The sequence below is a fragment of the Mirounga angustirostris genome, unplaced genomic scaffold (genome assembly GCF_029215605.1).
Source record: "Mirounga angustirostris isolate CCGP_5_RB_7025 unplaced genomic scaffold, mMirAng1.0.hap1 SCAF_3, whole genome shotgun sequence".
Taxonomy (NCBI): Eukaryota; Metazoa; Chordata; class Mammalia; order Carnivora; family Phocidae; genus Mirounga; species Mirounga angustirostris.
The window spans coordinates 14,913,657-14,930,630 of NW_026991711.1; the positions used below are offsets into that span (position 1 = coordinate 14,913,657).

General features: G+C 39.9%; 1 protein-coding gene across 2 annotated transcripts in view; it reads right to left on the reverse strand.

Annotated features, from left to right (window-relative positions):
• DNAJC3 (DnaJ heat shock protein family (Hsp40) member C3) overlaps positions 1 to 16,974 on the reverse strand; it is a 68,849-nt gene that overhangs the window by 37,465 nt on the left and 14,410 nt on the right. The window contains exons 2-4 of one of the 2 annotated variants that reach the window (XM_045869611.3): positions 12,682 to 12,792; positions 3,253 to 3,377; positions 1,217 to 1,291 (exon numbers count right to left, since the gene is read on the reverse strand). In XM_045869611.3, the coding sequence (XP_045725567.1) occupies positions 1,217 to 1,291; positions 3,253 to 3,377; positions 12,682 to 12,792 (311 nt within the window). The remainder of the gene's footprint in view (positions 1 to 1,216; positions 1,292 to 3,252; positions 3,378 to 12,681; positions 12,793 to 16,974) is intronic. The other variant, XM_054506392.2, reaches the window with a different exon arrangement.

The window sequence follows — 16,974 nt, forward strand, 5'->3', positions numbered from 1 at the left end:
TATCAATAACAAAGTCAATTAACATATATTTCAAATGTTATATGTATTATATACTGTATTCTTATAATAAAGTACACTAGAGAAAAGAAAATTTTATTTAAAAAATCATAAGGAATAAAATATACATTTACACTACTTAAACAGTCCACATATAAGTGGACCCATGCAGTTCAAACCCATTTTGTTCAAAGGCCCACTGTATATATGCTCTTTCTAGACCACTCCAAAAACAAATCCAGACAGAATAAAAATGCAGGTCTTAAAATAAGCTTCATGAGGGAATGAAGACTTTGGCTCTCTCTCCAAATCGTTTTTCAATTACATGTAATCTGTACCATCCCCCAACAAATCCAAAACACTTTACACACTGTAAAATAGCCATATGGGAAATTACAAAATTCCGTTTTAAGAATGTCTCATTATTCCTTTCAAATCAAATGAAGGGTTTCCCAAGCACTTTAGAATAGTTCAGCTGACATCTCTAGATTCTCATGGAAAACAAAGCAGAACATGTGAGCTATATAAACTGAATTAAAATTACGTATTACTGAGTGCCTGAGTGGCTCAGTTGGTTAAGTGACTGCCTTCGGCTCAGGTCATGATCCCAGGGTCCTGGGATCGAGCCTCATGTTGGGCTCCCTGCTCAGTGGGAGTCTGCTTCTCCCTCTGACCCTCTCCTCTCTCATGCTCTCTCTCTCTCTCTCAAATAAATAAAATCTTTAAAAAAAAATTATATACTCTTTCCACATATTTTATCTTCCAACTATTAAAAGTGATTCCCGGGCACCTGGGTGGCTCAGTCATTAAGTGTCTGCCTTCGGCTCAGGTCATGATCCCAGGGTCCTGGGATCGAGTCCCGCATCGGGCTCCCTGCTTGGTGGGGAGCCTGCTTCTCCCTCTCCCACTCCCCCTGCTTGTGTTCCTGCTCTTGCTATCTCTCTCTCTGGCAAATAAATAAATAAAATCTTTTAAAAAAAAAATTAAAAATTAAAAATTAAAAATTAAAAAATTAAAAAAAAAAAATAAAGTGATTCCCTCATGTCAGTCACTATGTATTAATTCAGAAACTGTGATTTTTATATACACAAATCAGATGATTTTCCCTTTTAGCTATAAAGTTATTGCTAAATGTCTTACTATAAAAAGTCCCATAAATTCACTCGTCTTCATAAAGATGTTCAACATCTTCATAAAACCAAATACAAACTGAACTTACCACTTTTTTAAAATCATCTTCTGCTTCATCAAGTTTTCCTTGTTTGAGTAATAAGTGACCTCTCTGTAATCTTGCCTAGAAAAAAGAAAAGGTGTTCCGAGTACCATGCATTTCCAAATTTTCTTTAAGCACAAAGAATAAAACCAAATGCGCTAATAAAGCATTAATGAAATATTTATTTTTCCAATGTCCACTTGACAAAGGCACTCTTGAGAACAATTCCTGGAACCATTGAATGTGTATTACTTTTATTAAAGTATGCTTTCTTAAAAATACTTTTTGTGCTATATCCCCCAAAATTGAAAATAGGTGTCCATACAAAATCTTGTACATGTAATATTCATAGCAATAGCTAAAAAGTGGCAACAACCCAAACTCCCACCAACTAATAAATCAGTAAGCAAATGTGATCTATCCATACAGTGGAATATTATCTAAACAAAAAGGAATGAAGTGTTGACACAGGCTACAACATGGATGGACCCTGAAAACAATATGCATAGTGAAAAAGATCAGACCCAAAAGGCCACACACTGTATAATTTCATTTATATGAAATGTCCAAATAAGTAAATCCATACAGACAGAAGGATACGTGGTTGCCAAAGGCCAGGGCATAAATGGGGAGGGGCTGCTAATAGGTACTAGATTTCTTTTGGGGGTGACGAAAGTGTTCTGGAACTAGACAGTGGTGATGCTTGCACAACCCTTTGCTCTTCTAAGGATACCAACTCTCTGATGACCAACGTGACCATAAGACAGAAAATACATTGATAGTCCACTAAAACGTATATATTACTTTTACAATACATAAAAATGTCCCTAATCCTCTGTTAAGTGCATCAACACACATAAAAAGCAAGATGAAAGCCACTTCAACTACCTAATAGCTACTATAATACTAGGAAAATGAACTACTTAACCTTTGTGAAAGGTTGTGCTTAGCTAGGTAAAGTAACAGAAAAAACTTTTGACATTTGGGAATTCCATCCTAAAACAATATTTCAAACCAAACATTCACCCACACCTAATCAGTTATCCCTAGTCCTTTTTGGAATATGGCAAGATATAAACAATAAATGAGTCACCAAATTAATTTTGAAACCATCTAACCTATCCTATTATTTTAAGCCATTATGCTGACCTCCCAGTCATCAGGATATCCCACTAGACTATCAATTCCTCCATTTCTGAAGCCTCTGTGTTGGGTGCAGGGGAGGATCAGTCTAATTCACGACTGTGTCCTCACCACAAACCACTGCTTAACTGACCTATCTCCTTTTCTTTATTCCTCCTGCTACAGCCTTAATTGGAACTATTATCAGTCACCTGACAGCCTTTTAATTCAACAGCTTTTTTTAAATTTTATTATGTTATGTTAATCACCATACATTGCTTCATTAGTTTTTGATGTACTGTTCCATGATCCATTGTTTGCGTATAACACCCAGTGCTCCATTCAATACGTGCCCTCTTTAATACCCAACACCGGGCTAACCCATCCTAGAGCCCTCTAGAATCCTCAAGTTTGTTTCTCAGAGTCCATAGTCTCATGGTTCGTCTCCCTCTCCGATTCCCCTTTATTTTTCCCTTCCTACTATCTTCTTTTTTTAACATATAATGTATTATTTGTTTCAGGGGTACAGGTCTGTGATTCATCAGTCTTACACAATTCACAGTGCTCACCATAGCACATACCCTTCCCAATGTCCATCCCCCAGCCACCCCATCCCTCCCACCCCCCTCCACTCCAGCAACCCTCTGTTTGTTTCCTGAGATTAAGAGGTCTTTCTAAACCACAAAGCTAACACCACTGCCAAGCTTCTAAAAATCAGAGGCTGCACCCACTGTTCCTCTTTTCACACAGACCTTTGATTGCAGAAACTGTGAGTTTTTCTTATTGCCCAGTCCTCTACACCACAGCTGCTTTCTCTGTCCTCCAGCTATGCCTAGCAGGCTGGTCCTCACCTTAAAAGACAAATTACCTCTTCCAAATTCCCATAAGTTCTCCTTTAAAGAAAGTTTAGATGCACTTACCGCAGTGAAATCCATCTTCAATTCAATCACTTTAGTTAAATCAGGAAGTGCTGCTTTTGATTTGCCCATAGCTAAAAAGACAGTAGCTCTCCGATAGTAAGCAATATAGTTATCTGGGTCACCATCTGAAAATTAAAATAGTAAGTATTGGCTCTTGGTAATTTATTCAAAACCCAAATAACCTGAACAGTACTTGAGTTTGCAATTCTCTTAAGAAAGGTATTAAGGAGGGGCACCTGTGTGGCTCAGTCGGTTAAGCATCTAACGCCTGGTTTTGGCTCAGGTCATGATCTCAGGGTTGTGGGATTGAGCCCCATATAGGGCTCTGGGCTCAGCACAGAGTCTGCCTGAGAGTCTCTCCCTTCTCCCTCCCTCCCTCCCTCTCTGCCCCTCCTCCCGCTTGCTCTTTCTCTTGCACCTGCTTGAGTGCTCTCTCTCTAAAATAAAGTCTTAAAAAAAAAAAAAAAGAATTTCTTCATCAATAATGCATCATGTTGAGTAGCAAGATCACTGCAAATAAAGCCAGAACAGGACTGGGACGCCTGGCTGATTCCGTCAGTTAAGCGTCTGCCTTCAACTCAGGTCATGATCCTAGGGCTCGTGACCTAATGTATTATTTGTTTCAGGGGTACAGGTCTGTGATTCATCAGTCTTACCCGTATCAGGCTCCCTGCTCAGTGGGGAGTCTGCTTCTCCCTCTCCCTCTGCTGCTCCCCGTTTGTGTTCCCTCTCTCTCTATATCAAATAAATAAATTCTTTTAAAAAAAAAAAGAATACTTTTATATTTTTAAAGAGTTGCCAAAAAATAAAAATAAAAAAATATGCACACAGAGACTATATGGCTACAAAGCTTAAATATTCATTATCTGAAAAGAATTCACTATCTGGCTCTTTAAAGAAAAAGTCTGCCAACCTCTGGGTTAAAATATTAACTATATTCAACTCATAACTTCTATAAGTATGCAATTCAGTCTTTGTCTTTGCCAAAATTTCCTTAAGTAAAATACTGATTGAGAATGTGACTATGCCTTATTCATAGGACTTTAGAAAATTATAGACTTCCAATTAAACTGACATAGTAAATATGCAATCTCGGGGCAACTGGGTGGCTCAGCTGGTTAAGCGTATGCCTTCGGCTCAGGTCATGATCCCAGGGTCCTGGGATTGAGCCCCGCATCAGGCTCCCTCTCCCTCTGCCCCTCCCCCTGGCTCATGCTCACTCGCACTCTCTCTCTCAAATAAATAAAAATCTTTAAAAAAAAAAAAAAAAGTGCAGGGCTCCTGGGTGGCTCAGTTGGTTAAGCGACTGCCTTCAGCTCAGGTCATGATCCTGGAGTCCCAGGATCGAGTCCACATCGGGCTCCCTGCTCAGCAGGGAGTCTGCTTCTCCCTCTGACCCTCCTCCCTCTCATGCTGTCTCTCATTCTCTCTGTCGCAAATAAAATCTTAAAAAAAAAAATTAAAAAAAAAAAGTGCAATCTCTGCTCCCTCACAAATTCCAACTAAAATGGCAGTGAAGAAATAAAGGTACAAATCTTAGGACAAAGGAGGAGAATGGAAATGAGAGGACTAACTGAGTTAACAACATTTGAAAGAAGGAAAACAGATGGATACGTTAGGTTTTGAGCTAATTCCACTCTGCGCAGTGCCTACAATTAGAAGCAAACCTCGTGCTGCCAAACAGGCCTTCTAGAAAGCAATTCTGAAACATGTATGTTCTTGACCAAATCCAGCCATGTGTCTTAAACAAATAAACATTTATTTATGCACACAGATGTTCCATCATTGTAAGATTTACAACTAAAACTCTCCGAAAGTTCTACCCCTGAAGGTCTTATCATTTGAAAAACATGACAAATGGGAATCTGTATGGCAGGATAGTATATAATCATTGAAAATCCTGGTTTTGAGCAGTTGTTAGTGGCATTAAACTACCTGAAGTACTGCTGGGCAAAGGTGGACCAGGAGGAGAGAGTAGGCTATACAACGTACGAAAGAAGGTGTACAAATGGCCAAGAGCACACGAAAAGATGTTTACCATCACTAATCATTAGGGAAATGCAAATCAAAACCACACCAAGATATACCACTTCACATCCATTAAGATGGCTATTATAAAAAGAAAGGAAAAAAGAGGGAAGGAGAGAAACGCAGACAGAGAGAAATGGGGAACAACTGCTCGATGGGTACAGAGTTTCAGTTTGGGATGATGAAAAAGCTCTGGAGACGGATGGGGGTGCGGGCTGTACAACAATATCAATGCACTTAGTGCCACAACTTCGTACACTCACAAATGTCAAAATGGTACATTTTGAAATACGCATTATATTGTACTACATATTTTATTGTAGTTATATTTTTGAAAAACCAAGAGAACTGGGCATTTTAACAAGAAAAAAAGTTTAATTTTTTTTTTCAAATCTAAAACAAAAACCAAAAACAACCCATATATCACAGCTAAGCATCACTGAAATTTCTTTCCTGGTCAATTTTGCTTGGAAGACAAGGGAAAAGGAGCACTGTCAGCAGCTGTATATAGGGTATTTCCTACAAAAGACTGTAATTAGCCTGAAGAAAAAGTAAGAAACAGAGTAACTACACTTAGAGCATACATGATATAGATTATTTTTAGGTTCAGTTCATATTCAACTTAGAATGTGCAATGAATTAAACATGTGGGTCTGGCCATAAGAATGATTTGATACCTAAGGATTTCTGACGCTTAAGTGACTGCCTCTGAACGGAAAAGGAAATTCACCATTGGTCAACAGCAGCTACCTGGGCAGACAGATCGGGTTTTCTTCTTTATACTGTATATACATACTCCAAAATGTGTCACAATGAACATGGAGTACTTTCATGACTTATTTACACTAAGCAAAAAATAAATACTAGAAATTACATGATTTAAGGCCTGGAGTTTACATCACACACTGTCACCTTCATATGTCCAAATCCTACTCGATCTCTGAGACACAGCTTAAATGACCTATTTGATTACACATGTGAAAATATACCTTCCATTCCCTAAATTTCCACAGCATTCTGTAATACAGCATACCTCTCTTACTATGCCCATAACACTTACCACTCCCTCTGACATTACTTATACATACACCTCAAGCTAGAGAAAATAAATTCCTTGAGTAAATTCACTTTTGTCTCCCTTATCACCTGGCCCACAGGGACTCAAATAAAAGGAAATGGAAACAAATTCCTGATCACCACAATCAAGGCCAACACTGAGACCTGCCTAGGACAAGCAAGGGACTAGAAGAAGTCAGAACGGACACAGCTTGTTTGGTCTTTCTCTCATTTCCGTAGGACACTGTAATAATAATACTTGGCAGGTCCCTGGAGCTAGCCAGCTTCCCCACAGGCTCTCCTCACCCCTACCCTCCCCCAGAAGCTCCTCCCTTGCTTCGGGCCTCGATTCCTGGGTCCTTCTCATCGAGAAAGGCTTCTATTTTGTTTGCTTTCCCTAGTGCCATCCTGCTGTGGACAAGAAGGAAGCACAACAACATCAGCCCAGCCACAGACCAAGGAAAACATTTCCCAGCCTCCGGATGAATGTGGCTCCCTTCCAGAGCCAGGTCTGTAAACCTGGGGAACAAATGGTTTGTTGCCACACTCTGTTCTGCCCAGAAGAGGTTTTTGTCAGAGGAGACCAAAGACGGCGAGGGCTGAGGTCTCTGCTCCATCGCCTGCCCTCTGGTCCCAGCAGCCCTCCCGAGCTGGCACGGAGAGTCTGGCAAACTCCGCTGTCACTTGCTTTTGGAAGAGGAGCTGCTCATAGATTCCGACCTAACTGGTCCGAGAAAGTTTTCCATTTGGAGTACTTTCCATTCAGGAGGCAAAGCAAACAACTGGTCACACGGCTCCCTTTTTCCCTGCCAGCCACCCCACTCCGGGATTCGAGAGAACGGACATAGCTCTTAAAGAGATGTGCCTCACCAGAATATTCAAATCATTCTCTCATGAAATTAGCAATGGATTTGCAAACACAGATGTTGCTTATTTTGAACTCTGTATCTAGTTCTTTCAAGAAAAGAAGAATGCTTAGTGCTAACATTGGGCATTTTATCAAGAAGGCACTTTCACTAAAAATTGCATTGGACTTCACTTTGGGAAAAAACTGACCATTTCAGTCTATGCAGAAAAACCTCCAAGGAGGATTATATATGACACAGCTTTTGTATTAAGTATTTGATTACACATATATTCAAAATGTCTATATAAAATAATTCTGGAGCATTCACTTTCATTTGCTTTATTCTTCAGTTTTTAGGTATTTTTTAAGACATGAAGTGGGAATTAGAACCCCAATTTATAACAATAAACCTACAAAAACGAGGAATCAAATGATAATGGCTCAACGTGTGAATCAAGAATCAATGTTCTTAGCTGTATGGGGTCACCTGAATGGCCAAACAAAATAGCTGTCCCTGTGTCTTCATCTTAAAAGACCAACAGTTCCTAGAACTCATGTCCATTCCCGTATCACTGTGCACGAAGCAGCAACTGAACAAGGGCTGGTTTAAGAAATTCATGCTTAGTGTCTCATAATACAAAATCCGATAACCTTGAAAATAATCACTTATCCTGTTATCCATTCAATACACAATGCAGTTCATTATTTAAAATACTCACAAGTCTGCATACAGAAATATTAGATTTCACTTGAAAACAGGTCATTCAAATTGTTATACTAGTTTATTAGAAATTTGAACATAAGGGGCGCCTGGGTGGCTCAGTCAGTTAAGTGTCTGCCTTCAGCTCAGGTCATGATCTCAGGGTACCTAGGATCCCCGCTCAGCGAGGAGTCTGCTTCCCCCTCTCCCTCTGGCCCTCCCTCCTGCTTGTGTTCTCTCTCTCAAATAAATGAATAAAATCTTAAAAAAAAAATGTGAACATGAGAGTTCATCCTAATCCTCAAACTACCAAACAACTCAAATATAAGAAAATTAGCCATAATAAAAAAAACCCACAACTACTAACTGGAGAAAATACATCAGAAAGCCAATTATAAATGATGTAAACAGTGGCAGTGGAAAGCAGAAAGACCACCACCCTTGCCTAGATACAAAAAATGTTTATTCTTGCTCCCAGCTAACCCAGCTCTACCGCTTCATTCAAACTTTTACTGAGTACCTACCAGAGATTAAAATAATGACTAAGGGGTGCCTGGGTGGCTCAGTCGTTAAGCGTCTGCCTTCGGCTCAGGTCATGATCCCAGGGTCCTGGGATCGAGCCCCACGTCAGGCTCCCTGCTCGGCGGGAAGCCTGCTTCTCCCTCTCCCACTCCCCCTGCTTGTGTTCCCTCTCTCGCTGTGCTTCTCTCTGTCAAATAAATAATTAAAATCTTTTAAAAAATAAAAAATAAATAAAATAATGACTAAATAGGATACTGCATATCCTTAAGATGGTGGCTGATACACACACGTGCACACACAGAGGAATATTACTCAGCCATAAAAAAGAATGAGAGCTTGCCATTGCAACACATGGGTAGACCTAGAGGGTATTACACTAAGTGAAATAAGTCAGAAAAGACAAATACCATACGATTTCACTTATTTTTTTTTTTTAAGTTTTTTTTTTATTTTTAAGTAATCTCTACACCCAATGTGGGGCTCAAGATCAAGAGTTGCATGCTCCACTGACTGAGCCAGTCAGGCGCCACTTCATCTATTTCATTTTTAAAGATTTTATCTTTAAGTACTCTTTACACCCAACATGGAATGCGAACTAACAACCCCAAGACCAAGAGTCACATGCTCTACCAACTGAGCCAGCCAGGCGCCCTCCATATGACTTCACTTATATGTGGAATCTAAAAAACAGGATAAGCAAAAAAACAGACTCTTAAATCCAGAGAACTGGTGGTTCTGGGGGTGGTGTGGAGAGATGGGTAAAATAGATAAAGGGGATTAAGAGGCACAAACTTAGTCATTTTATAAATAAGTCAGAGATGAAATGTACAGCATGGGAATATAGTCAACAATATTGTAATAACACTGTATGGTGACAGATGACTACACTTATTGTGGTGAGCACTGGATCATGTATAGAACTGTGAAATCAATGTTGTACAACTGAAACTAATATAACACTGTATGCTAATTACACTTCAATACAAATAATAATAATGATAATAACAATAATACTAAGATTCTACCTATCCCTAGGAAGTTCACAATCTTTTGAATTAGAATGTGACGTCTGGAAAGTTACTAAATACTCTTTGTTTCCTTCTGTCTAGATGTGACTAGTAATGCCCATCCCCATTTCACAAATGAGGTACAAATGTGGTAAGAAAGCATCATGATATGTTTAAGTGACAAATAAATGTAGACATGGATTTTGTTTTTTGATTTAGCAAATTGTGAATGGGATGCTGATTTTCTTACCAAGCAAATGGGGAAACCCATCATTTCAGAAATGCCCACCGTTTAATCCACCGCCTTAGACATTCATTCCTGCCAGATATAGAGAGCTAAGACATTCTGTTAAGTCTATCAAAAAAGTGATTTCAGATCCTAGAATTCATTACCTCCGTAAGATCATGCTGCAGGAATAAGAGGGCATCTTTCACACTGCACTGCAGTTTCTCTAATGAGAGATCTCTAAACAAAACTTGTGTCTGACTGCTTCGTAACACTGAGGACTGAGGTAAGTGCCACTGTTTCAGAAGACTAAGTGGAAAGTGGTAATCAACATTCTTCCCTAAATCACGGTTTCCAACAGATCAAGAATGTTTCCATCAGTTCCAAATTTTAAAACTCCTGCCAAAAAATATTCATTTGCCAGATACGAAAAAACTTCATATCAAATCACTGATAGATCTGTACCATACTGTAGAAACCATTTGTGCTGCTACTGAGTTTTAATACATAAACCTTTTACTGTGTTAAAAAGGTAATCATAAAACATACCAAGCCCAATTTTCAAAATGCACCTAGTAATTTTTCAAAAATGAAAATGGAAGGGTGCCACAACCATAAATAATGTCAACTATAGCATTATAATAAAAAAACAATCCGTTGATAACTCACAAGGCTGCTAGCCAAATTCTATTACAAACCCTACCATCAGTTTCTAATCACAGAAGTTAAAGAAATAAGTACATCACAAAACTGAGCAGTTGGGAAGCATAATAAATGAGTAAGCATTTAATGAGCTCTTTATACAGTCCGCGTAAAGCAAGGCATGAAGACGCGAGTGCCGTTTCCCCACAGCACAGCCCCTCGGCCCGCAGCGGGGAGCGCACGCCGGGCCCGTCTACCAGGCAGGAGCCCGGACGCGCTCACTGCTGGGGAGAGGCGCTCACTAACTCACTGCGCTGCCCGAAGCAGCCAGTGGGGCCATTATAAAATCTGATGTTGGGTAAAGGAGACCATTGAAACGGAGGCTCTAAAGCTCTTTTCTGATACACACACATACACATCTCATAAGAGAGTCAACGGACCGTGACACCACCCCCCCATTACTATCTCTCACACAGTGTCGTCATATCCAATTTAAACTTTATTTTCTGAAGTTGGCTATGATCAGTGTTTTACACAAACTAAAATGACGAATGTCCCGAACTACACAGGTCCTCCTCAGAAAGTATGACGTGGGCACCATGCTGAGAATGGCTGCAACCCGCCAAATCATGACAGACAGAAGGACACTGCTCTGAGCTCTGAATACACAGTAGTGCTTCGCTTTCTACCTTCAGTGAATTCCACAAATCAATTACCATGTTCTAGCTTTACTAATTTACGTCTTTCAGCGACTACAACAACATTTTATTGGGTATTTTGGGAAAGAGACATCTCAAGAATTCTTGTATGGCACTGAAGCTAAAGAAAAACAGGCAGTCATTTTAAACTACTGTAACAATATTACAGGCCCTAATGTTTCTGCTAAATGTGAGATTAAAGAAAGCAAATAATAAACTGTAAAGTAGGTAGGAGGTATAAGTTTCTGCAAATATTCTTGCGCTACTAGGGAAGAATCAGTATTTTTTTAAGACATGCTTTATCTAAGACAATAATGGAAATCTTTTTTCATTACTATGCTGCAGCACTGAAGACAGTTCAAATCACCAGAAAAGTGTGGCCTCAGTAATGACATGGTCACATAGTATATGGTCTCTACTGAAAAGTAACTTGTGTGAATTGTTGTGCCAATTACCCACCACTTCCCAAGGTGAGCTAATTGCCAAAATGAAAAAATTTCCTAATAGAAACTTCACATAGTTAAGAAAATCCTATTAACACATCAAGTCTGTTTTTTAAAAGTCTTAATTTTCAGAGACATAAAAATTATATTTCCACATACCTTACATGTGTTATTGTACCCTATTTTCAAAAAGATCTTTATATACGTTATTCTTCACCTAACCTTCACAAAGAAATCCTTTTTTGGGTAGCACAGTGAAAACTGCTAGGAATATGCAGGTCACTTGTTTAAGCCAAAATTTACTTACACAACTTGACCAATAATCATAGGATTATCAAGTGGCATAGCCAAGATTAAAATTTAGGTTTCCTATTATTCCAGAGAGCTAATAACACCAGTAATAAAAATCTGAGTTTTCAAAACAGCATGAAGAATAATATTGCCAAACCAAAATCTAATCATGTTCTGTTTACAAAGTAAATTATTAAGAGTAGGATGATAATTTTTCTGGTGAGCAGAACTGTATCTTATTAAAAATATGCAAAAAACAAAAAAACCCCACCTCATTACCCCGCAGTTAACTTGTCACTCTTAACCATCCCAAATAAAGGTGAGAATGCATAAATTTAAAAAAGGATTCAAAAAGTCAATGCCAAAAAGTCCTAGCACAAAAGTGTACGCAGTGACTCGTAAGAAAATCCTTTAAGCCCTCACTTAGAACCTATTTATTGTGGCCATCTCGTTTCTCTCAATCCCAACAGACTGAAAGGTGCAAAGACAGCTGACACTACAGACAAATACAAGTGAGCAACAGAACAGCCTAAGAGATGGAGGAAGTTTGGCCAACACGGAAGAGGCAATGGACAAGAGGATCCCCCAAAGGCCCCAAAGTAAAATAATTATACCAATGTTCTCAAGTCATCAAGAAAATTAAACCGTCTTCAGTGAAATCTTCTAGGAGGGCAAAAAACTATATAATACAGTGAGAAAAGCTTTCTGTCAAAATTACCTTGAATTATTCTTGGTACTTACAGTAGAAAGTCTTAAGTTACCTGGAAAATTCTCTCGTGTTAGATACATACACATTTAAGTGTTGTGCATTTATTTTATTAATCTATTTCACCCAGAATCCTGTAAATATTTTTAAATGTTTTCCTTAAACATTAAATAATGTTTATTTTAAATGTTATCCAAAGAAGGAGCTGTTAATTATAATTCACTAGAATGGCCCCTGAGGGTTTTTGGTTCCAAGATACAAACCTACTGCAGCATGAAACTGAGATAAAGCATCAGCTAGCTGTCCAGCTGCAAGTAATTTCTTGCCCAATTCAAGATGTTTCTCAACATCTGCATTTACTCCACATTCAGCACCTAAAAACAACAACAAAAATAAGTTAACTTTCCGTGACCAAGACTTAATTCTGAAGAATAAAATGTTAAAAATACGGGGCACCTGGGTGGCTCAGTTGGTTAAGCATCTGCCTTCAGCTCGGGTCAATGATCCTAGGGTCCTGGGATCACCCTGTGTTGGGCTCCCTGCTCAGTGGGGAGTCTGCTTCTTCCTCTCCCTCTGCCCTGCCCCCCAATCACCTGCACTCTCTCCCTGTCTCTCAAATAAATAAATAAAATCTTTAAAATATATATATAGTTATCTGCTTCAGGAATCTGCTCAGATAAGAAGAGTCACAGAAGCTAAAGAGTGACATAGAAAAGGTAACAAAAAAGCACAGTGCTTCGTTTTACAGAGTACAAGTGACCCCAAAATATACGCATTATCACCCTGGTCAATCAAAAGAATGTAACCAGTCTCCAAAATATAAGGGAAACTGCATAACACAGTAGTAGTAAAAATGTGTCAAACAACAAAATCATAATTGCTTTGTTAAAATAGAATTTCATTTTTTTAAAAGATTTTACTGATTTATTTGACAGAAAGAGAGCACAAGTAGGGGGAGTGGCAGGCAGAGGGAGAGGGAGAATCAGGCTCCCCACTGAGCAGAGAGCCAGACGTGGGGGCTCGATCCCAGGATCCCGGGATCACGACCAGAACTGAAGATAGACGCTTAACCAACTGAGCCACCCAGGCTCCCTCAGAATTTCATTTTAATGAGTATATCAAGTCCACTCTAATATTCACGTACTTATTGAGCATCTACAATGCACCAGGCACTATTCTAGGTATTTGGGATAAGTGAGCAAAACAAACAAAAACCTCCGCCATGGACAGCACTGGACATTATGGAGGGAGGAGACAGACTTCAGAAATACACAGATCACATAGCATGGCAGGTAAAAAGTATCATGGAAAAAGTCAAGCCATGTGAGGACATCAGGAGTGCTGGGGCTTTCAGTGTTAAACAAGGTGGTCAAGGGTGGGCCTCACTGAGAAACTGACATCTGAGCAAAGACTTACTTGAAGGAAAGTAAGGAACTCACCACGCAGATACGAAGAAAAAGAGCTTTCCAAGAAGGAGCAGCCAGTGCAAGGGCCCTATGTCAGGAGCATGGCAGGTCATGTTCCAGAAACATGGTTCCAAGATACAAACCTACTGCAGCATGAAACTGAGATAGGCCAGCAGAGGCCAGGATGGCTACCCCAGAGCAACAGGAAGACAGTACCATAAGATGAGGTCAAGTAGAGGGCCTGACTGTGTCTGGCTTTGGTTTCACTCTGGGTAAAATGGGGAGCTACTGAGGAATTGTGAGTAGAATAACATGATCTGACTGTCTACGACAATTACCAATGTGCTACTTTCTCTGCTCTGAATTCATCCATCAGTACCTGGCTTTAAAAATGGACTGGTTTTTAAGCATTTCTTCCTTATACTGAGCACAATATTACACTCTGTCACAGTTAAATGTACCAAAGGGGCATTGCAGGAAGGACGCTTTCTGGATCTTGTTGCTGTCTTTATTTTTTTCTGGCTCCTGCTGCATGGTGCAAATGGGAGGATATCCAGTGGTGCCCTAACCTAGCCAGATGCCCACAGGTCCAGTCCCTCAGCAACCTGGCAGGCTTGACTGGGCACTATCTCCCAATGAGGACATCATACACTCCAGGCTGCATGCCCACAACAGCACCCCAACTTCCCATACTCACAAGCCAACCAACCCGGGCTCACCTATACCTGAGAAGGTTATTTCCTGCTTGCTCAGCTACAGTGGACCAGCTCTAGTCCCAGCAACTCAACAAATTTTTCTATCAGCAACTTTAGGTTGCACCTATAACTTGTCTAATAAGATCTAAACCCCAGACTTGAGTAGGGGGATCCCCTCTCAGTTGGCCCTCCTTTGAGGACCATCTGTTAGTCATAGAATATCCTGTAGAGCTTTGTTTACATCTTTATAGTTATTCTCCTATCATAACTTAACAATTCTTTATATTAAACTTCCTTCTTTTAAATTACTCTGTGGTCTCTGTCTCCTGAATGGACCCAGACTTATGTACTGTTGGCACTGGGGAGTGGTCCTAGCAGACAGACCCACAAAGATACTGGTTTGGTCATGCCCTTGAGCCTCTTGAGTGCAGTGCTGAGCTCACTGTCAATTAGAAATAAGATGTCAATAATCCATAGCAGGTATTAGAATCAGAATTAATCACGATACCATTTGTGGTTGACAGTAATCACATGCTAACTGGAAAACCAAGGCTGCTGCACTTGATCCCAATGACAGTAGTGAGGAAGGTAAGGACTGCGGTGGGGGGGGGATTCTCTTAAGTGCACTAGAGCACTTACAGAGAGAAAGAACCTGCTAGCTTGAACCCTCAGCTCAAGTATCCCTCTGTGAGCTTCCACGGCAGCCCTAAAACAATCTCCTATTTTGGGTAGCCACAGAGCTGATCTAGCTGAAAATCAAACACAAAATTTAATTGAATGTGTATAGAAGGGTGCATATGGAAACTAAGAAGCCAAGCATTTCTCTTTTATAGTGAGCGTGATGTTAAGCTATTCAGGGTGTTAAATGGACACTGCAGAAAAAAAAAAAAAAATCTTCGGAACAGTCATCTCTTGGGAAATTGAGAGAAAAGACACACTGGGAAGGGGCAAGAGAGAAACTCCCGGGGTGATGATAATGTTCTAATCTTGATAGAGGTATGGGGTACACTGGGATGTGCAATTATCAAAACTTAGCAAACAGATACTTAAAACATGGACAATTATACATAAACTTTACATCCAAAAAAGCTGTTGATGATATATGCATGTTAAAGTATTTAGGGGAGGAGTGCCTAGGTGGCTCAGCCATTAAGCATCTGCCTTCGGCTCAGGTATGATCCCAGGGTCCTGGGATGGAGGTCCGCATCGGGCTCCCTGCTCAGCGGGGAGTCTGCTTCTCCCTCCCCAACTTGCCCTGCTTGTTTTCCCTCTCTCGTTGTCTCTCTCTGTCAAATAAATAAATAAAATGTTTAAAAAAAAAGTATTTAGGGGAATGAGTACTGGTATTATTTTGAAATGTATTTTTAAAAAAGAATTAATGGATGGATAGAGAAAGGCCCAGATGGATATGTGTTAAAACCAAGTATGGTATTTGTATTAATGGTAGAATCTAGGTGACGGATACAGGAATGTACACTAAAAAATTCTTTCAACTTTGTGAAATGTTTAATAATAAAAATTTAGGAAAATATATAATATAGTGTTATGATGGGGGAACACACACAGTATTGTGTAAGGACACAAGTTAGGGCACCTAACACCTACAGTTAAATAAAATTTAAAATGCAATTTCTCAGTCACACGAGTTACAGCTTAAGTGCTGGGAAGCTAGTGACAGCACAGGAAAACACTGTGAACAGTACAGAACACTTCCTATCATCACAGAAAGTTCTACTGGACAACACTAAGGGGGGTTTCCGGAGGTCTCACCTGAAACCTGAAGGAAAAATGGGAATACCACCAAGGTGAAGAGGTCTTAACAGGGAAAAACCAACATTCCAAACACGAAGAACACTGCATTTAAATGCCCAGAAGTAAGAGAATTAATGAGGCTTTCAGAGAAATTAAAGTCCTACATTTTGGGTAGCTCTCCTCTCCGTCATGATTTCATTATTCTGGAGTGGGTCACTTCAGGTGCTAGGTGAGTCTCATAAACAGCCGGAGGGAGAGGGAAACCATAAGGTATCTGTAACAATCATGCAGGTGACATGATGGTTATCTGACTGTGGAGCAGCCATGGAAAGAGAGAAGAACAGATTGCTCAGAGAACAGAAGAGAGAAAGAAGACTACACATGGCTTACAGCAACTGGATGTGGAAGCCAAGTGAAGAAAGAACAAGAGTCTAGGATGCCCACGGCAACTATGTGAGCAACTATGTGTGCCTGCCACTTTAGTCATCAAAAGCAACTGAACTCTTTTCCTCTACTACAGCAAAGAGCTGAAAGAAATTCACTTTATCTTGCTATTTGCCCTACTAAACAAAGTAGCTTTTTCAGCTCTCAGTGTTCCTAGTTCCTGTACAGTGTCTTATTTCCTTGGGTGCCTGATGGACCCCTCCAGGCAAGGAAGAAAGGGAAGAAGGGGAGGGAGGCCAAGGAGGGAACCTTAACTTGA